Here is a 22,060-nt window from a genome sequence, read left to right as displayed (position 1 = left end):
AAACATATTTATAAAATAACTACAGTATAATTAAACCAACAAAGCATCTTTTAAGGAAGCTTAATAGCTCAGGTTTTTTATCTCAGTAAAAATTTTATTTTAAAAAGAAAAATAGTTATGCCTCAATCCCACTGTACATCTTATTCTGTGCATCTAATATTTCCTTTGCAGCTACAATCTGTGCATATCTAATTCTTTTTGACAACCATGATTACTAATAAAGAGCTCATGAAAGATATACTTCATAGCTTCTTCAAAAAGAATAATGTTTTTTTGTTAATGGAAATTGTAACATATCTTGACAGATACAGTATATAAGATGGGCTTTTTCCCCTGCTAATTGTTAATTTTGCTCTGCTGAATACAGCCGATATGGCAGGTGATAATCAGAGTGGCTGCTATTCTATACAGCGGAACCAAAAATATTTTAATGATATAAAAGCAATAGATAAATAAAAGAAATTATGTTTGATTTTGCTTCCCCGTGGCCGCAGTTTTGTTGTTGCTGCTGCGGCTGTGGGTTTATTTAATAGAAGAAACCATGAGCTGCAATAAGCCCCCTTCTCTGCCCTTGGCCGGTTCAGAATTCCGAGTGTGCAGGGCCGGGTTGAATGCAAAATCGGGGTAGACAGTGGCTCAAGTTCGCCGAGTTTTGTGCAGTTTGTAAGCCCTACCACTCTCCCAAGAATTCCAAAGATACCAAGGCGTGGGAGTGGAGCCGCTAGAGCAGACTCAGGCCGCTCTTCCGCCCCTCAAACGCCCCTCCTCTGCCCTGCAGTCTTCTCTCCCTTCTTATGAAACTCAGTCCTCGTGGCCCAGGAGCTGCCGAATCCTCTCCGCACCACCCCCCCTGCGCAAAGAATAAACACAATTGACTCCCCTGTTATAATCTTTATTTAAAACAGTTTCCAAGGTTACAAATTGCAGTGCCTCGTATGCAACAGGTTCACCCGAAGCAGTATCATTACAGATTAACTGTAATGTGTAGGATTAAAATAAAAACATAAGGGATTAGGTAAAATGGGCGATGCTTGAGAAATAACGCCCGAGCTCATCCCCCTGCGAGTACGCGGAGAGTCTGCGAAGACGCGAAGATGCGGGGTGTTGGGATGCCGCGGCGCACGTAGTCGGACCCTCGTTCCGCGAGCGGTCAGGAACGGTGGTTCTGGCAGGGCTATTGCGGCTAGAGGCTTCTGGAACGCCAGGGAGGAGACTCTAGGCTCCCAAAAATGGGAAAGGCCAAGGGCCAGAGGACTATACAAGTGGACACCGCAGGCAGGCCTGGGGGGGTCCCCCGACTGGGGCAGACAGGAAGCGCCCGCCGCGCCAGGGACAAGGCTCCACTACCTTGGGAAGCATCCAGCAAGAAGTGAGGGGGGACAGTATACCTGCAGGATGTTACTGAGTTTGTACATACGACTGACGTGACATTCAAGGCCCAAGCTTAATAGGATCCTACATGGAGTCCATCTGTTAACCTCACCTTTGTCCCTACTCCTTGCCCATGTCCGAAACCCAGGAGCCGCCACTCAAGTTACACGCACCCCTCTGAGCCCAGACCTTGGGCCTCCACAACCCTCTGAGGCCCTCAACCGCTCCCCGGCCACCTCCCCTCCTTTAGTCCCTTGTGCCCTCTGGCTCCAGGAAGATCCCGGAGCCCTCCTGTCCCCTCTGCTTCCTGCGGGGCCAGAACTCGCGGCGCGGCGAGGCGGAGGCTAGACTGCGGCCTGAACCGAGCCACGGCCTGGGGCGGTTGACGCAGCTTCGAGGGCTTTTGTGCGACCGGGTGGAGGGCTCCGGGCTGGAAAAACAAACAGGGCCAAGGCTCAGCGGCTTGGAGGCTGGCTGGGGCTGGAAGGAAGTGTGCAGTGTGGCTAGAGAGGGAAACAAAGCCAGATCCCCAGCCCGGTCACCCCGCAGTGACCCCAGACCCGCCCCGCTGAGTCGCGGGGCTCCGGAGCCTTTACCCTGACCCGGTCGCGTAGCTCGGTCAGCCCACGCCAGGTGCTCCGAGGGCTCCGTGCCATCGCTGCCGCCTTGGCTGCTCCATCGTCTGCTCTCTGGCATTCACGGAGACCCAACGGGCAGCCAGGCCGGAAGGCGCGGTGGCCAAAGCAGCAGACAACGAAGCCGCACCTCTCCAGGAACACCAACCGCTCAAGGCTGGGGGGAAACGGTGTAGATACCCTCCGTCAGAGAACCAGGCGATTCTGTGGTAGACTTATAGCCACAGCAGTACCTAGCAGCCAGGGAAGAGGCGAGTGAACTCCCAAGAGGAAGAAAGTGGGCGAGCAACTTCCCCCAAGACTCCTGCTTGCAAGAGAAGGACCCTGGTTAAGGCGGCAGCAGGAAGGGGCTGCTGCAAACAGCTGTTCCTCATACATATTTCATTACACAATCAGATAATGCGTCCCACTACCTTCTCAATTATTCACAGATAAACATTTTCAAGACGTTTTGACATCTGTCTTGGTGCCTGCTATTAATTTAGTAATCACTGTAGTTAAAAATGTATGGGATTTTTTTTCCGTTGGAGTACCTCCTCTCTGAGCGCGAGCCCAGTGCTGGGCTGCAGCAGAGGGCCCGGGCCCTCTGGGAGTGAAGACACCTTAGGAGGTGAGACGGTATCTCTAGAGCACTGACACTGTTTTGGAAAGGATTAAAGGAGTATCTGGTTATTTTAATTTATTGTTGAAGGTAATGACTGTCACATCACACACGCGCACATGCACCCAACCGGTGATATCTCCTGCCAACTTTAGACCCGCAAGGGCGGTTAGCCCTTTACCCTGAGCAACGGAAATGGTTTGCTTCATCTAGGCAGCTAGAGTTTGTTGGGAAAGTGTGGGCAACCCGACAGGAACACATACATGCATGTGCATTTATGCATTGACATGTTAAGAGAATTGAGCGCTGCTCAAGAACTTAACAATTGTCCGTGCAAGCAGAGGGCACAAACCTCCGAAGTTTCGCTCCTAGTTCTGTGTTCTAGGCAGAAGGAAAAAGGTTTAAAAAAAAAAAAAAACAACAGAAAAAAACAGAAAAATAAACGATGTCCTGTGAAGTCTGTTGAGTCTTCGGGGTTTGGAGAAAACAGTGGATCTTTGCTTGAGAGGTGAATGCTACCCTCTTGCAGCTAAAGCAACATAAACAAGTTTTTAAATCAGAGTTTGAAAATGTTTGTAAGACTGGAAAGTCAAAGCAAACACTTCCAGTTCCAACATGCTGTGGTTCCTGGTTAGAAGGGCTGCAAAGCCCCCAAAGAGGAAGAGAATGTCTGAAGACAACCAATTCATTTCTTTGTGCTCTGAATCTTAGCTAGAAGGAAGACAAGTTACACTTTGGATCTGAGAGGTGATGCTTTCTTGTTCGTTTCTCTCTTTTGGTCCCAGTCTCTCACTGAGGTGCACCAGCAGGTGATTCAAATGCGGGCATGAGAGAGAAAAACAAATGATCTGGAGAAAACTGCTTTGAAGAAACTGCTCTGCTGACGAAGGTTAAGATTCCATGGACTCTGGGATGATTTCCACAATATATTGTCCAAAATGCAAACAAGAACAAATTCACTAAAATGGTCAGGGACTAAGTGGGTCTTGGCAAAGTGAAAGAACTGCTCACAAAGGGGAAGAAAGTCTCCCCTAGTCACAGCTCTCTGTCTCTTCAGGGAACAGTTAGTTACATCCCTAGCAATGTTTCCTGCAGCAGTGTTTGGGGGTCATTTCTTCTTTACAACAGGGACTCTCTTTTGCTTTTTGGAGAGTGGTTATTGGGCTTGTTGGCCCAGAAGCAAGCACCCCAGCGCACCCACACACTCCCTTCCTCTCCCCCCCCTTCCTTGCTGTCCTTTTAAAGAAATGGTCCAAGACTTTACTCCTACCACTCTCTTGGGAGGGGGCTCAGAAAAGGAACTTAAGAGAGCAAGTTGGAAAATGCAATGTGAGGAAGGACACCACTGCTTGGAGCAGTCCCTGCCTCTTCTATAGGGAACTGGGGCGGTATTGTCCAGGACTGTTCCTCAGGAGTCAACAGGCAAAGGAGGTGAAAACAAGTCAGCACACTCATTAAGTTTAGCCCCCCCCAAACCACTGTGGGAAACCCCATTGGTAGACTCACAGTCCGGCCAGGACCTCAGTCTCTGCTTGGAATAGAGGGGCAGTGCTGGAAATGTCTCAATATCCCACAAAAGAAAATCAGTTAAATAAATAATTTAGATCACACTAACACATTCTTTGCAGATTTTTTATATGTTTGGGATTGGGGAGGGCTAAAGTTCTCTTCAGACTTTCAAAGAGAAAAGCAAGTCATGGGGGGGGGAGCAACCAGGGCTTTTCCACATTTTGAGCTTCTTTTGAACTGAATGTTCCCATTGGAAACTGAGAATCCCTTGTCATCTAGTGAAGGCTGACTGTGCTGTCTACCCAAGCCCTACTCCAGAGCACAATCTCCCAAGGCAAAGGGTGAAAAAGACAACAACCCACTGGAGGAACTGAGTCAAAAGGAATTGGTCCCTCTTTTGGGTTTCTCCAACAGAGCAGGTGGGCGAGTCCAAAGGCAGGCTCAGGGGAGATGATTCCTTGGCTCTTTCTTCAGAATGTGGCCTGAAACGTTACTTCCAAAAGATTCAACCAAGTTTCTTCCTCCAGGGCTAACACACCTCCTGCAGGAAGTACTGCATTCTAGCTGACTTTACTCTCCTTGGCCTCCTGTCCACGTGTGCCTGTGTGCCTGACTGAGGTCACTCCATGTGGGCACTGTAGCTTTTGTCTGCATCTGGACAGCTGGGTGTGTACCCATGCATTCGATCCATGCATGTGGCCCCTTCTTTATTCCCCCATTTCTGTTGTTAGGGTTCCTTTAATCCTCCTGAAGTGTGTTCTCACACAATCACAGTGCAAATACCTTCTTGAATTCCAGATGAAGGCATGACTCCAGAGATCTGTGTTGGGGACAGGAAGTGGAGTAGGATAGGTTCCTGACACTCGGTGGGGTGTACGGTTGCTATGCTTCCCAGTCCCGGGGACTCTAGGCTTTTTTTTTTTTTAACACCTTCCTCTATCCAAATAAGTAGTAACCTTTTTCAAGATGGAGCAACCCTCTGCCATCCCACAACACGGATTCAGGAAGGGTGCGGTCAGCCTCTAGAACCTCCCCTGGTAGACTGTAGCTCCGAACAGCCAAAAACCCGAGAGGCAGGGTGATGTCTTGATTCTTTAGACGCTAGCCGGCAGGCATCCTAGCTACTTTCGTCCTGAGTTGCCCTGGAGAGAGCAGAAGCTCTGTAGTTCACGTCAGGGAGCTTCCAAACAAACCCTCTTAGAGTTAGGGGGCGAAACTCTCCTTCCAGACAGCCCTAAAGAGCACCACTTAGGCCTGCAAACTATGAGGGCCCGCCCCCTGGGCTCCTCCTCTAGTCCTCACCCTAACTTTAAGCGCCCAGCAGGAGGGCCAGAGCTGGAGTCACTTTCTCCCCCTAGGCACCAGGAACCAAGCCACTTTTCAGGGTCCCTAGAGGGACCTAAGGGCCTGGACTGCCGAGGCCAGAGTATTGAAAGCAATGATCACGGGTTTCTAAACAACCTAAGCGATATATTCCTCCACCGACTTCTCTCTAGGGCCTGGGCGGCTGGTGTTCTCACCCGCCAGCAAGAGAGCAAACATGGGGAGTGCACCGTGAAGGGTGTTGCGCACGTGTTCTCTTGAGATTGGAAGCGGCTTCAAGGAATCTTCTAGATGTGATTTTTCTGTGATTGAAGCTGACTTGCGATTAACTTCAGGCAGTATATAGTTCTACTGTGGGCCTGTGAGTTTTTCCTACGTGCTTACATTGAGCGAGGTTACTAATCTTCACCTCACCGCCCCCCCCCATGCAGCTTTTATGGCCGAGTAAAAGGGCCAGCGCCCCCTCCCCCCCACCAGATATGTAAAACCGAAGTACTTAATGCTCACTCCCAAGATCTGTTTCAACCGTCCAAGCTTTTTTTTTTTTTTTTTTTTTTTTTTTTTTTTTTTTTTTTTTTTTTTTTTTTTTCCCTTGCAGGGTCAGAAGGAAAACCCTATGCAGGAAAAGGAGATCCTGATTACCACCCTATACCCATGGCAGGGAGGAGTTCTAACCTCTACACACTGGATCTTCGGACCTTGCCACCTCACTCCCAACCCAATCTGTTATTTGGATTGGTGGCGGCGGGGTGGGAGGGCTAGAGAGGGAGTTGTGTTGACAGAGGATGGAGGTGCAGATGAAAACGAGGACAGGAAGAAGCAAGACTGGATGAAGATGTGCAGATGATGCGCGAAAATGAAGTGGAGATGGAGATGGGGTTGCATCGCAGGGCATCAACTATTCACCCTTCTGCGGAGAGGTGCGTCTGGCTGCTCCGTTACTTCCCCCCAAATAAAGCTAATGATGTAGTAATTTAGGAGGGGTGAGGGGCTGGGCGAATGGAGGGAGGGGAGAGGATGGGGGAACGCGCGCCCCAAGAGCGAAAGCAAACAGCTAGCTCTAGAGGCGCTGCCGCAGTTCAGGCTTCCCAACAGGTTAGCTAGCCCAGGATCCACCCGGTATTTCGCAGGAAGGGGGGGTGAGATAGCTTGTGGAGGGGAGATCCTTCCTGGAGGGCAGAGGGAGGGAGAGAAAGAGAGATAGCGGGAGTGCGCGCGCAGAGCCTTTTGAAAGGACTTACACTTCCTAATGAATATTTATCCGCCGCTGCTACACGCTCCCAGCTTCTCTTACCTTTCCGCAGGTAAGATCCTCCCTGCTCCCCTACCCTGGGGGGGGGGATGTCATCCCGACTCCCTAGACTCGGGTTTGGGTGGTCAGTCTTTGGGCTGGCGGGTGAGGTATGGGGTGTGGGGTAGGGTGGCTTCGCCTTGTGCGATGGACCCCGCACAATCAACAGAGTGTGGGGGCTACCTGTGTGGAATGAGAGAGGGAGAAAGAGAGAGGGAGAGAGAGGGAGGAGAGAGAGAGAGAGAGAGAGAGAGAGAGAGAGAGAGAGAGAGAGAGAGAGAGAGAGGGAGAAAGAGAGAGGGAGAGAGAGGGAGGAGAGAGAGAGAGAGAGAGAGAGAGAGAGAGAGAGAGAGAGAGAGAGAGAGATTGTGCGCCCCCGAGCGCGCATCTGCTCGAGGCGCGCACTAAGGACATTTTCGGACTTTTCTCTCGGAAGCCCTGGATCTTTTGCCTTTGCCTTTCTTTGGATTTCCTCCCCGCCTCCCCTTGGTCTCGTCTACCTCCTCCTCCATCCCCTTGGTTGCAGAACCGCTCATCTGCCCGGCTTTGTGCTGCTGGAACGCACCCCTCCAGGCAGGCTCTCGCATCTCTCACAAAGAGGATAAGGAGCTCCTTTTCCGCTGTAACCCCAATCCCGAGACCGCTGGTCAAGGGATCCCTCGACCCCTTTCCTGCAGGTCTACTCTTGAGATTCTGCCGCGCGCTCTGCCTCTTTCCCCCTCTTGGGGCGCAGAGGCTCATTGCAAGGAAATGAGAGACGAGAGTGACGGTCGATGACTGGGACTCCCGGGTACCGGGTTGAACTTCACAAGGGGTCTACTAACCAGGAACTGAGAGTCAGAACCGCTCCCCCCCCATGGTAGGCCGCTAGTACCCCCCACCCCCGCCAAGGCTGGCGGGAGGAGCACAGCGAACTCGGACCCGCCTAGGGGGAAAGAGGGAGGGGGAAAGGAAAGGGGTCGGGATGAGTTGATTATTTATACAGAATTCTTTAAACAAACTTACCCAGCCACCTGTTGAGAATCAGTCTGGGGTCTGCCAGCTCCGGATCTGCTTTAGGTGAACACACAAAAACAAAAGCCAAGTTGGGAAAATAAATTTCTTTGGCCAAGTTAGGCGAGGCAGGTTAGGCTCACAGCCCTGTGCTAGGGTCGCAAGGTTGTAAGATCCAAGAGGGGACCTGCCTAGAAGACCCAGGACTCAGCGTCCGTTCCCAGTCCCACGCCTCCTCAGCTCAGAGGCCAAGGTACTGAGCCCGTGAACTCAGCGCCCAGAGCTCAGCACCCCTCAGTTCAGCTTAAGCCGGGGCAGGCCTTCTAAGCCCTGCTCAGAAGTCAAGAGCAGCAGCGCCGCCGCTCCTCGCAGCCTTTCATGCTGAAGCCGCTTCTTATTCTTGTGTCTCGGCCTCTCTGGGATCCCCGGGACAAAGCCCCCAGAACCCGACCGCTCCCTTCCCGCTAAATCCCCTTCGGGGTCAGTGCGTTACCAGCACTGGGCCGCACGCCTCTCCTGCTAGCCGTGTGGCTCTTAAAGAGCCCCACACCCCTCCGCCCCGCGCGCTCCGCCGACCCCCGTCACCCCTCCCCTCTCCTCCGTATCTAGCCCCCCACGCCGACGCCTGAGGTCCCTGCTGCCCCGACCCAATGCCCGCGGACTCTAACCGCCCCCCCCCTCTTCGCCTCCTCCCCCGAGCAGCCGGTGGAGCTACGAACTGAATTCTACCCTTCGTTTTAGGTCTCCCTTCACTCCAAGAGCACCCACCCCTGCTTTTGCCCTATGAATGGATCATGACCTGGGTACTACCTTTGCCCAGCTCAGAGATGATCAACGGATGTCTGCCGGGGCTTGGTTTAGGGGGTCGTGGAATGGAAAATGGGCTGGGCACGGCAGTGGGGCTGAATGGAAGGAGGAAAGGGAGGAGGGGCTGGTCAGATAGACAGACTCTGCTACCCTAGACCCACGTTGGCCTCCAGCAGTTGTTGAAAGCTGGCCTTGAATGGGGTCCCGGGGTCAGCATCTCACCCTGCCCAGTGGATGCAGAGGAAGTGTTCTGAGCATACGCATACGGAGACTAGAGCGTCCAGAAGGTCCCGAGTGGAGAACTAAGAGTTCCCGGCTCCCAAGCCTTGTTTAAGGATCCAAGAGCTAGGTGCACAAGAAAGGAGCCCTTGAGTTCCAAATGTCCAGGGGAACGGGCGACGGAGGAGAGAGGGGGCAGGGGAAAAGTCAATTCTTTTCGAGGAATGAAGTACAATTTCTAAAGATCTTATGTTAACTAGTCAACCATGTCCCTTGGGCCAAGAAGAGAGGAAAAGGAGAAGATAGTGGCTGTCTCCACTCCCTTTCTTCCAGAATTTCCCCTCTTTTCTCCTTCAGGATTGTATTGGGCCCAGTCTGGCTCAAGGAGAGTGACCTTGCCTGGGGTACCTTCTTCAGGCCTCTCCAGGGCTGGAAACGTGACTGAAGAGAGATCAGGAAAGGGGTACTCTGAAGGCAAGTGTGAACCTTCAAGTCGGGCTGTGGTGCCTAGGTTTCCCCAGTGGCGGCAGGTGACATCATTTCACTGGTGGCGCTCCGTGGAGGTGGCAGCAGGTGACGGTTTGGGGTTCTGAACCTGCCCACTCTTTCTCAAATACAGGCCCGGGGTTCTAGTTGTCAGAAGATTGGTGGAAAGAAGTGTGAGGCCTCTTGAGGAGGTGAGACCAAAGGAATCCGAGGAAGGGAGGTGGAAAGCAGACCCTCCCCTGTGTATCTGCCCTTCTGCCAGACCAACACTACTCCAGACGTGCCTTTAAGGAACTGGGGTGGCTAATTGATTTACAGCTGGCCCTGTGGGGAAAAATTTGTGGAATACACGGAGGAGCTCGATCCAAAAGCTGTAAAATCCACCTCCTTACTTCCCCATACACATAACCACTGGAACTCTCATCCCCCGAGTGTCTAGCTCCTTTCTCCTAGAGCTAGATTACTATGCAGCCTGCTAGACTGGGTTTGTGCCCACCCTCCTGGGCCTGGCGGTGGGAGGTGTTCAGGTCCTAGACAGAGCCAAACCTCTCTTGTTTGAGGATGTGGGGGGTGAAAGGGCCTTTAGCGGGCGGCGGTGCGCGCTGCCGGCCCCAGAGGCCGCCTTTGAGCCGTCGGGGCGGCTTCATTAAGCAGCGCTAACAAGGCGTACAAATGCCGGGCCCAGCAGCTTTCTTGCAATGTTGGGGCCTTAGCAGGGCGCCAGGCTAATGAGGGTCACTCAAAGGGGCTGATCAAATATTCAAATTTCCCCTCGCGCCGGGAACTTTTATGCACAGGGAAAGTTGAGGCAACTGAGCTGTGTTTACTGTCCAGAGCGACAATTGCTTGAAGCCTGGGTCCCCGGAGGCTAAGGAAGGGAGGGAAGCTGAGAGGAGGGAGCAGTTGTTGTTGTTGTTGTTGTTCAAAGGAAAGTAATCGGGGGTCCTTGAAGAGCTTCGAGGCCTCCCCGCCCGAGTACTGCGCTCCCCTGCGCCCTCCCTGGCGGCCTGCGCCAAGCTCCTCCGTTTGCAGCTTGCGGGGAGGCCCAGACCACCCGCTACCCAGCAATCTCCGTCTTCCAACGTCCTACAGCCCGGAAGAGGCGTTGCCCCCCAGGACCAACCTTCCTGGCCATTTGGGTTGCCAGTTCCGGGTTGAGCAAGGGTGTAGCTATCCCAGGCCCTCTGCAGCGCGCTCACCCGCAGACCTGCGAAACCCTTGGCAAACCAAATAATGAGGGAGTGGGGTTCCTGCAAAATCCCCTGATTAGACTGAGACTTTCTACTTTGGAGATAAGTGCCTGGCAGAGCACCACACAGCACTCCCGGATTCAAATGCCCTCATTTCTTCCGGCCCCAGTCACTGAACTCTGACTCCAAGATTCGGTAGCCAGGGTTGACGGTGATGGCAGTTTTCTCTGAGCAGGTGACCTCCATAGGTACCGAAGCCGCAGATCCACCAAGTCCACCAAGTCCCAGATTCTTGAGTCTCAGAGACGAGAGAGAGAGAGAGAGAGAGAGAGAGAGAGAGAGAGAGAGAGAGGCCCTATAGGCTAATTCACCAAGGTCTTGCAGCTCTGAGAGTATTGGGGTGCAGGCGATTCTTAGCGTCCCACCTACTCTGGAAGCTCTTCCTAGATCTCTTATTACCCACTTCAGACTATCGAAGAAGGCAGCCTGGGTCCTTTGCACCAATCGCTCTCCCGAGTTGCTCAGTGCATGGGAATTTGGAAAAACTCTAGAAGTCCACAGCACCCCCAATCACGCACCCACGCAAACCTTTTAGATCAAGACCCTGCGGATCACCAGAAGCACCGGGGACCATCCGCCCCGCCTCCCTGAACAGCTCTCAGGACTCTCAACTTACCGGGTTTGGAAGCAGCGTAGCGCTTCCGGCCTAAGCCGGAGAAACGCTGGCCGCGGAGTGGCCAGGAGGTGGGCTCAGAGGGCGGCGCAGAGCCCAGTTCTGACCGCTCACAGGCCCTCCGACAGTCCCGGGCTGCTGCAGGCCCGGGCGGGGTAGGATCGCACTCAGGGCTGTTCGCCTTGCCTGTGCCCTCCTCTCGGCTAAGCGCTCGAATGGCGCGGCTGCCGCCGAACTGCCAAGCCCAGTCGGCCCGCTAGCCACCAGGCTGTGGCTGGAGTGCAGGGCTTTTCCGGAGCAGAGTCTGCAATCTCTTTGCCTTAATTCTTCCTGAGTGGCAAAGGTTTTCGATTTCAGCGCTTTCGGCACAGCCCGCGGCACCTGCCCAGCCTCCCTCCAGGCCTGGGTTGTTTCCCCCCCCACTCGGAGGCGGGGGTTGCGGGGATTGGGAGGGACTGGCCGGGTTCGCCCGCCCGCCTGGCGCCTGGGTCCCCGGCTCCGGGGGATGCAGTTTCGGGGTCACGAGCTGCTTTCAAAAAGTTGAACACAATATTCGGAAACCCACCCGTAGGAATTCTCCCCCCCACGCGGCACAATACCCACTCCCCTCCCCCTTTTCATTCCTTCCTCCCCCGCTTCCTCCTCCTGCCCCTTCTCCCTCCCACCTTTCAGCCTATAATCCTTCCCCTACAAGAGAAAGGGGTCGGGAAGAAAAGACGAAGTGTCTGTTTTTGTGTCCCAACCTTTGGGCTCTTTCTGGGCCCGCAATGAGCGACCGCCCAGAGCCTCGCAGCTGAGCGGAAAAGGACTCCTGGTCCACAGGAAAGTGTATGGAGAAAGAGATCGCCAAAGTGGAGTTCGACGGATCCCATCTTTTAGTGGAAGCCTTCTTCCACCCTCGTCAGTGAGTTTAGGTTCCCCCACCTGCCTCCAGCTAGACAGTTGTATAGTCCCCTAGTCCAACCCAAGCACTCTGTGTTACCCTTAACCGGGCTTGCCCTTTAAAACCTGGCGCTGCTGGATCAAGGCCTAAAAAAGACCTGAGCTTGAGAGTTAAGGCCTGCGACCATTTTAGCTCCAGGCTCCAGTTAGGTTCACATTTAAATTCTCCCACAATCTCTTTTTCACTCCTCCCTCATTGAGATCTCCCGAGTGGTGAGTACCCGGCGCCGCGCCCCCAGATCTGCATCGGAATGTAGAAAAGATCTTTTTTTTTTTTTTAAAAAAAAGTTTTGAATTCCTCAATGATTTTTCTTCTGGAAAGGCAGCTTAGGATAATTATTTCAGCTTTATTGAGAGCAGATTAGTTGAAGTCTGGGCGCTGCGTTTCAATACGCGTTGTACATGGGCCGACAATGTGGGCTTTGTTGGCTACTGTGTGTGAATCCATTCAACATATACACTTTTTAACACCAAACCGAATCCTGTCTAAATATACACAGTGCGTAGGGAAAGATGTCTCTGACCCGGACAAATCTGCGTAAATCACACTTCCATAGTTACAGAAGCCTGACAAAGGGAGGCTGGCCTCAAGATGCAGATTACAACTTCTTACAAGCAACATACCTAAGAATAAATGCCCTTGGCTGGCTTGGGGGCTGTGGTCGCCCGCAGGCAAGGAAGGCCCTCTGCGTTCTTTGGAAGAGAGGCAGTCTGTTTCAGGGCTGTGATACGACCTTACCTATGGAGAAATTAGACTTTTATTGTTTATTACCATAGTTATTTACACTATGAACAAACGAGGAACTTTCAGGCCTTGGGTGTTTCCTCAGGGTGCCCTCTACAGTTTCAGCATCTTTCAGAGGGTGCTGGGAAGGCTCAGTGGTTGTACCCATGGATGTAGGAAAAGTAGGCATCCTCCAGACTCCGCATGGTCCAGAGGGTCCCTAGGCTTCTGGGTTCTTGTTGCAGCTCTACCACTGTGGGAGGCAGCTGAAGTCTGGGGGTGGAGAAACAAACAATGGGGTTGCTTTTGGAGAAGGAGAAAAGTGTAGTGTTGTTGCCACTGCTTTAAAATACACGGGGATGAAAAAATTCTCTGATTCTTGTCTGGTCGCAAAGAGCTGCGTAGTTTAGCATGGAAGGAAGTGGGATAAATGGAGTTTAGTGGCACTGGCCAGGGAAGCCCTCTCAGGTCCCGGGTTCACCTCCTGGGTACCAGATGCTGTCTCGCAAATCTAAGCTCATCCAGCCGCTTCCTAGGGTGAGAGTGCAATAGGCCTCCCGATCTCCTCTCTTCTTTCTTCTTGACCACTGTTAGGGAGCAGGTTGACAGACAGTCGTAACTGAGACACCGTGTGCAAACCTGTCCGGGCCACCTGGTCCTTTGCCTCTCCACAGACAAGCAGCCTGAGGCTGGGAGCCCCTTCCCTACCTCGAAACACTCCCCGCAACTAATTGGTTGTCTCATTCCTTTTCGAATTTTTGGATCAACTTCTTTGAGCAGGAGGAGGGAGGGGGAGAGAGAGAGAGAGAGAGAGAGAGAGAGAGAGAGAGAGAGAGGATATTAAGAGTTGCAAAGATTTTTTTTTCTAATTCTGTTTCGCCTTCTTCTCCCCCCCCCCCCCCCCTCCGGCTAAGTGGTAAAACCGTCCTTACGTTCTCGGTATTGATTGGCAGGGCTGACAGTGATTGGCAGTGGTTGCCGTGGCAACGCCACAACGACACGCCGCAGACCAATAGAAAAGCGAAACAAAATGTTTCAATGCTGCACTCACTGTGGATTTAGGGGAGATATTATGAGGCTGTTGTCATTAGGGCGATTGCTGTGGAATCGCTGAATCTTGACTCGGCGGTGGTTGGCTCTCGCTCTCCTCTCGTTCTCCTCTCGCTCTCCTCTCGCTCCCTCTCCCTCTCTGCCTCGGGTTCTCTCTCTGCGCGCGCGCACCGGGCCGCTCTTTTTCCTCCCTCTCTATGTGGCTGCGCGGGTGTGTGTGTATGTGGATGTGTGTGGGGTGTGGGTGTCCCTTACGTCCTTCCTCCTCCCCCTCCTTCTCCTTCTGCTCTCCCCTCCTTCCCATCTCCTCCACCCCCCTCTCCTCTCCCTCCTCCTGGTCCTCATCGCCCCTCTCCTCCTCTTCCTCCCCTCTCTCTTCCTCTCCCTGAATTTTCTCCTCTCCTCTCAGGTCAGTCCATGGTATTCCGCTCCCCCCTAGACCTCTATTCCTCCCACTTCTTGTTGCCAAACTTCGCCGATTCTCACCACTGCTCCCTACTTCTGGCGAGTAGCGGCGGCGGGAGCGTTGCGGGCAGCGGCGGCGGCGGCGCGGGAGGAGGCGGCAGCGGCGGGAACCGTGCGGGAGGCGGCGGTGCTGGCGGAGCAGGCGGCAGCGGCGGCGGCGGCTCCAGGGCCCCCCCGGAAGAGTTGTCCATGTTCCAGCTGCCCACCCTCAACTTCTCGCCGGAGCAGGTGGCCAGCGTCTGTGAGACGCTGGAGGAGACGGGCGACATCGAGCGGCTGGGCCGCTTCCTCTGGTCGCTGCCCGTGGCCCCTGGGGCGTGCGAGGCCATCAACAAACACGAGTCGATCCTGCGCGCGCGCGCCGTTGTTGCCTTCCACACCGGCAACTTCCGCGACCTGTACCAGATCCTGGAGAACCACAAGTTCACCAAGGAGTCTCACGGCAAGCTACAAGCCATGTGGCTCGAGGCGCACTACCAGGAGGCCGAGAAGCTGCGCGGCCGCCCGCTCGGCCCGGTGGACAAGTACCGCGTGCGCAAGAAGTTCCCGCTGCCGCGCACCATCTGGGATGGCGAGCAGAAGACTCATTGCTTCAAGGAGCGGACTCGGAGCCTGCTGCGGGAGTGGTACCTGCAGGATCCCTACCCCAACCCCAGCAAGAAACGCGAACTGGCGCAGGCCACCGGCCTCACTCCCACACAAGTAGGCAACTGGTTTAAGAATCGGCGACAGCGCGACCGCGCCGCGGCGGCCAAGAACAGGTCAGTGGCAGGGATCGCGACTGGGCTACAGCCTCCGGGGCTGGGGAAGGGGAGACGGGTTGAAATGCAGGCTATCCTGGCATAGTAGGGGCGGCTGACCCAGAGCTGGAGGAGCCGGGTCTCTCTGGGTAGTTGGAGAAAGTTTTTGGTTGCCCCAGAACTGGGAAGGAGAGGGTTATAGGCTACTTTGCCCAAGAGGGGCTTTTTATCAGAGCCAGAACTGTCTGAGAGCTTCTAGTGTCCTCAACCCGTGGTGTCAGTCTTGGAAGCTCTAGTCCCCTGGCAGATTTTCTCAGCCCTGGCCCCAACTAGAAGGCTGGGAGGAAACCAAAACTCTATTTGCTGTCTGATTATATCCATGCATGGCAAAAGAAGGGTTGGGAGCCTTAGAGATGTCCAGAAGCGATCAAGAGGGGCAAGTGGACCAGGGTCCCTGCCACAAAGGGAAGCCACCCTCCAGAGAGTTTCCTTTCTGAACCCTGAACAGGAAAGGCAGACTGGGTGCGAAGAGGCCTAGTGTGTTTTAATTAATGTGTTCACACAAGGGTGTCCACTCCTGGTGTTCCTCAAGCATTAAATATATGTTCTCGGCTAAGGAGCGTCCATCCCTTTGGTCCACTTAGTTGGGTAGCAAACGCCAGCAGGTGCAGCTCTGTTTCAAGCAAATTGGTTACAAAGTCACAAAGTAGTTTTGGTTCTTGTGAATCCTTAAAGCTGGGTTGGGAGAAGTACGTAGAAAGAGGAGAGGGGCTAGAGAAATTGAGTCCAAGGGGAAGGGAAAAGAAGGGGGGCTCGGGTGAGCGAAAGCTCTCATACACGCTTCAAAGGCACTAGGCCTGGGAAGGAGCAGGAGCCCCAGCTGCCGACAGCTGCTGGTGGCTGGAGTACCTGGAGTGTGTGTGTTTAGGTGATTCAAGCCTGAAGCCACTTCCCTCTCACCTCTGCCTGTGGAGGCCTCTTTTCGCCAGATGAGGGGAGCACCCAGGACCAGAAAAAGGCTTCCTTGTGGGGAGACACTAGGTTCAGGCAACTGCTTTTTTTTGCCTGAAAAAGAGTCTATCCTTCCCTCCTGCTTTCTTTTTCTTCCCTTTTCTTGCTTCTCTCTCTTACTCTCATCTTTTAACCCCCACCTTCCCGATTTTCTCATCCCCGGATCTCAGAAAGTAAAACGGTGGGTACTCTTGGGAGAACCCCACCACCACCTCCCGCAGCAGTGGATTATGTTTGGGAAGGCCGTGGCAGGAGGCTGTATGGAATTTTTAGGTTTCCATGCAGTCGGCCCAGTTACTAGACCCTCCGAGGTTGCGGAAGAAGAGCTTCTCTCTTCTTCACTGTCTGCTAGTCCAGGGCTCAGCGTCCCTTACTGCCCGCTCAAGTCTTCGCTGGCGGCTGGCTTGGGGTTCAACCCCAGCTCTAAGGCCGTCCCTATCTGGAACACTTTCCTAAGCCAAAGGCACTGGCAGCCGGGACTTGAGTTAGGAAGACCCTGCGGTACTCAGGGAACAAGCAGCTGGGTGCCTGGAAGAACACAAAGCGCAGTCGGGGGCGGTGGTTAGGGCACGCGACGCGGGAGGCCGCGGAGGTAGGGGGGTGCGGGCCCATCCGGGCCAGTCTCCCCGCGGTTCCAGTGAGGGGAGCAGGGTGGCGGGCCATTGAGTCAGGGCGGGCTCCGCTCTCTCTTTCCCGCAGGCTCCAGCACCAGGCCATCGGACCGAGCGGCATGCGCTCGCTGACCGAGCCCGGCTGCCCCACGCACGGCTCGGCAGAGTCGCCGTCCACGGCGGCCAGCCCCACCACCAGTGTGTCCAGCCTGACGGAACGTGCGGACACCGGCACTTCCATCCTCTCGGTAACCTCCAGCGACTCGGAATGTGATGTATGATAGCCAAGGCCGCCCTCCTCCTCCTTCCCCTCCTCCCTCTCCACCATCCCCTCCTCCTCCTAGCCCGGCTCCTTTTCCTTCTGGTCCATCCCTAGAACAAACCGAAATCAGGACACGCGCGCTCTCGCGCGCGCACACACACATACATACACACACACGTACTCCATACACACTCCCACCCCAGCCAAAAATATATATAAAAAAAAAAACAAGAAAAATAAATTAACCTCAAACCATCAACACCCCCCCCCCACCTACCACCACGGCCACCCCAAAGGACCGCGACGCCAACAGACAGTCACAAACGCTGATCTTGCGGGCAGAAAACATAAAAGAGGTGACAATTGTATACTTTCCAGGACAAGCACGGTTTCTCCTTTTGGTTCCCACGGACCCGGCACCCCACCTGCATGACGATTTATTTGTATCTGGGAAAATATTCTCTCTAGTTTAAAGTGATTTAAGGAGTCGACCATACAAAAACCACCACCGCCGAGACAAGACGAAAAAAACAAACAGACAAAAAGAAAAAAAATCTGACATCTCCGTTCTGAATTTGTTTTTTAAAAAGGAAGGAAAGAAAGAACGAAAGAAAGAAAAAGAAAAACTCCCCGAGAGAAATAGCAAATGTTTCTTCCTTCTGTTGCTCTTTCCTCTTTTAGCTCTTTCTCTTTCTCTCTCTCTGTTTTTAAGTCCAAGTATTGGTCAAACAAGATAGAATCTTTTGTTTTTTGTTCAGCAGACAATCATTTTCTTCGTAAGCACCTTTTTCTCTCCACTCTGTCACTGCCTGTGTGGGTACTGGTTATAAATGTGGAAAAAGAATAGTTATGACTGTAACAGATTTTTATTTTTATTTCAAAATTTTATATGAATTATGTATATCTTAATGATCGGTCATTTTCCCAGTTTGTAATATATGTGTAGCAATTGCTTGTATATGACACCTGCTTTTTTCCTCTCCCTCTTCTCTCCTCCTTCCTTCCCTGCTCACTCACCTCTTTCCTTTTGGGGGGTTCCTCCTCCTACTCGGGGTTCCTGGCCGTCGACTTGTCAGTCGAGGCTTGGCGAGGTGGCCAGGGTTAGGGCGAGAGAGGGACCCTCTCGCCAGCGAAAGCTGAGTGAGGCCGTAGAATTCTTATGCAAAAGCTATTCCAAGTTTTTCCTAGCCGCTTCGGAGGCCTCATTCACTCCCGTAGGGCGCTTTTACTGTTATCTTAACTGCGTGTTTATCTATATGTAAAAACTTTCTAAAGCAAATACAGTATTCTCCATTTTCTTATCACTCCCAGAGACTGGTGTTTGTGTCTGCCCAGGCCAGCAGTTCCCGGGTGCAGGGTTCAGCGGCCCAACCTCGCTCTTGCTCTCCGGCTCTGCGGCTGCCACAGCCTGAGGGAAGGGATGTCAAAGCTGGATCTGAGATTTTTCTGGATGTTGAGTCGAAAACTGAGAGCAAACACTTGTTTGGAAAGAGAGTCCAAGCAATATCCTGAGAGAAAGGCAAAGAGGGCCCAAGGGAAGGGGGCTGCGACTAGTTCTTCCCACGCCAAGGGGTCAGGGCCTGAACCTTCCCCAAGCGCTTTGCCCTGGGTTTGCAGCGTCCTGCGGCTCTTGTGGGTCGCCGGGATGTTTTGGTAGCCTTCTAGTTGTTGTTTTGCTTTCTTAAAAGGAAAAATACACAAGGTCCCCTAACCCAAGCATCCATCCTGAACGAAGCTGAAATGTTGTCGTCGTTGGCTGTTTCTTCTTCCGTTTTTGGAGGAAGTTAAAATAGTTAACTATGGCGGGGATGGGAAAGACAGGCGAAGGGAAGAAGGAGGTAGTTTTCTGACTTTGGGTCTAAAATCAGGATACTTTCCCTTTTGCCTTCACCGCCAGCCTCGTCTGTCTGGGTCGCTTGCCTTAAGTGTCTGAATCTACTTGAATTTTCTCACCTTGTCTTTTGGGATCACCCGGAGTCCCTTCAGCTTCTAAGGGATTTTGGTTGGGTTGCACGGTTAAATGAAAACCAGCAACAAAACAAAAACATCACCCCTCACTAGGCACGTTCCTCTGCGGGCTCCACACTTCCCTGGCCGGCTGTGGATACACACTTCTCAAGGATGGACGGATGGGCAGAAGCGATTCTGCGGCTCTGGGCCAGGGCGGCCTGCACTCGAGGAGAGGCCAAAGAGGTCATTTTGGAAAACTTGCCTTCACTTCAAAGTTGAGTTTCCAAGCTGGGAGGATTAGGGAGAAAAGAGCCTGGAATTTCGCGCCCACTTCCAAACTAATTTTGACTTCCGATTTCCTTTTGCTTTTATTCCCCGAAGCACGAAGCACCGCGAGGGGAGGGGGTTTACGAGGGCCGGCTTTAGCAGAGGGGCAGAATGGTCCGAAAGTGCCCTAGGTGCAGAAGAGCGCATGCGCTTACAAGGGGCGGAGGGTTCCTTAGGGGGTCCCTTCTTAGAATCAGGGTATCCTGCCGGCTCCCCAGCGGACCTGGCACACAATGTTAGAATCTCTGTGTGTGCCCACTACCCGTAGAAACAGTCCAGGGCAGCCATATTTCTGACACCGCCAGAAGATTGGAAAGAGGCGATCTATAAAACCCACCAGGCTTGGACTTCCAATCTGTCGTCTGCTCCTCACACATTTGACCCAGAACTTGGGCCTTTCAACCCAGAAGAAATGGCTGTCTCGGTGTAGACAACGTGGATGGAGGGCGAATGAACCACACCTGAGGGGTGGAAGGAGCGGGCGATCGCTGCTGATGAGTGACTCCCTCCGGGGGCAGACTAGACCCAGTGACATCAGGAGTAGGGGGCTTTTTGTGTGAGGACAAAGGGGAAAACTTGAGAGTTACGCTTCTTTTTCTCACCATGGTCAGCAGATAAAGCAAGTTTGGGTCAATTCATGGCCTCTTCCTCCACCGGAGAACCAGCCCCTGGTCTCCACCAGCAAGCAGCCTTCACTTTGGAGGGCCTGCGTCCTGTTGGGTGTCACAAGCCTGTGGCCCCTGTCAATCACTCCTATATTTCTACATAGGTCTGCCACAAATACCAATGCTGTGCTCTTTGCATTTTCTGACTTTCCCTACAGGTCTCCTGTGTGCTTGGTGTGAGTGGCGCATGTGTGTGCCGTTCTGAAAGCTGGACTCTCACTATTTCGTCAAGTTCTGTATACAAAAGGATGTATGTGTGTGCTAGATATAAACACACACATACTTCATTGGCATGTTCCGAGTGTGGGTTTTCATGAATGCTGAATAGCTTAGGTATAACACTTCTGTACCGAGTGAGCAGGGAGTGTCACAGTGGTTCCAGTACACCTGCAGGATGCTGTCAGCAGGGCTTTCTGTCCAGAGAACGAGTGTCCTTTACGTCAGTTCTTTTGTGGACCTCTATGGTCACTCATTCTGGTTAGTCCATGAACCTGAGCGCCTCAGTCTTCATCCCTAAGAATCTTACACACACACACACACACACACACACACACACACAGGTGTGGGAACTCACAACAGATGCTAGTGTGGGTTGGTTGCTTCCTCCACTCATTTTTCCCTTGATACATTAGTTATTACAGGGGATTTGACCCTTACCCTTACAGAGGGCAGAGAGAAAGTGGGCTCATCTCTCTTTTGCTCAGTGCCTGACCTTTCTCTTCCTGGCCCCCCGATCTATGGCTAAAGCCGGCAAGGTACCATGGGACTTCTGGGGGCACAGCTGGGTGGAAGAGCTGTGTTGACACTCTCTTTGTACAAAAGCCAGCTCACCCCCCAACCTCGTGGAAGCAAAGCAAACTGTGCCTGGGCCAGGGGAGTGAAGCCTCTGTGGACCTGTTGACCACAGGGCCCCTTTCTCCAGGCCACACAGCAGCTGGCTCCCCTTGGCATCAGAAGGTTGAGAGCACTTCTCTGTATACTGTGGACTTCTTGCTTGCCCTTTCGGTGGTGCATCTGGCTGGGAACTTTGCCCAATGCTAGGCCTCTCTATACCTAGGTGCTTGCTCTAGATCAGTGATTGTCAGCCTATGAGTCATTACCCCTAGGACTGCATATCAGATATTTATATTGCAGTTCATAGCAGTAGTGAAATTATGAAGTAGCAACAAAATAATTTTATAGTTGGGCATCACTGCAACACAAGGAATTGTATAAAAGGGTCACAGCATTAGGAAGAAGAGAATGACTGCTCTAGGGTACACAGGGTGAGGAATAACATCCAATGTTCTTTCTCCTTGCATCCCTCAAAGTAAACAATGGTTATCTAGGATTTGCATCAGAAACCCCAACAGCTGATTGCACTGTGAAGCTGTGAATATCTCTATCAAAGACCCCACCCTTAGACTGTCCCCGCCAGAAAAAAGACAGGTCAATGTACTCCTTTTGGTTTGTTCATTTCTTAGCCCCCTTCCTTTCCTCGCCCCATTCCAGAGCTCCTCCTATTTAGCACCCCTTCTTGACCTCTGAATCCTGCCAAATTAACTGCCCAGTGCCAGTGAAGTTGATTATCCCTGGTGAGATACACAACTGATTTAAAAGAAATGACCTGGAAGCTGCCCCAGTGCCAGGCAGTGATGCTGATCAAGAGTGAAGCAGGATAGAGGTGTGTGAACCTGGTGGTAAGGCTGGGATTGGGGCTGGTGGGGACAGTGGGACCAGTGCTGCTCTGGGAAGGCCATGACAGGGCCTAGGCAGGCCACAGATCTGACCTTCACAACCCACTACCAGTTTGTCATGAACACCCATGTACTTCGTCGAAATTGGAATGAAACAGCTTGGCACATTGGGAACCCGATGCCTTGCAAGAATCACTAAACCTACAGTCTAGGATCAGGCCTGTGGAACATTGGACGTGCTCTAGCTCCCCCAGAGCACAGGGTGCCTCAGACTTTTCTTCCCCTCCTTGTCTTCCATTGCCACCCAACCTTCCTGCACTGCCTTGTGTGGCTGTCACCTGGAGTACTGGCTGCCACCTCTATGGCTTTTCAAAGTCCTCCCTGGGTACTGACCACGAAGACCATTGAACTGCAAGTCCTCAAGCATGGGCCACCCACTGCTGGGTCTCTTTGGGGGGGAGGCAGCTGAGCTAAACTGAGCCTTCTTGGTCCCAGGCAGCGGCTGGGGTGGCTGTCTGGCCTAAGGGGGAGGGGGATGA

General features: G+C 52.9%; 1 protein-coding gene across 1 annotated transcript; it reads left to right on the top strand.

Annotated features, from left to right (window-relative positions):
• Positions 1-13,901: 13,901 nt before the first annotated feature.
• Positions 13,902-18,120, top strand: Six3 (SIX homeobox 3). Its single transcript, XM_050146081.1, has 2 exons — positions 13,902-15,040; positions 16,730-18,120. The coding sequence occupies exons 1-2, from the start codon at positions 14,232-14,234 to the stop codon at positions 16,920-16,922; spliced, it is 1,002 nt and encodes a 333-aa protein (XP_050002038.1). The 5' UTR covers positions 13,902-14,231; the 3' UTR covers positions 16,923-18,120.
• Positions 18,121-22,060: the final 3,940 nt, after the last annotated feature.

The sequence above is a fragment of the Alexandromys fortis genome, unplaced genomic scaffold (assembly GCF_014885135.2).
Source record: "Alexandromys fortis isolate MF-2015 unplaced genomic scaffold, M_Fortis_MF-2015_v1.1 scaffold_42, whole genome shotgun sequence".
Lineage (NCBI taxonomy): Eukaryota > Metazoa > Chordata > Mammalia > Rodentia > Cricetidae > Alexandromys > Alexandromys fortis.
Note: the sequence above shows the minus strand (reverse complement) of the source record. Positions and strands in the feature narration are given on the sequence as shown.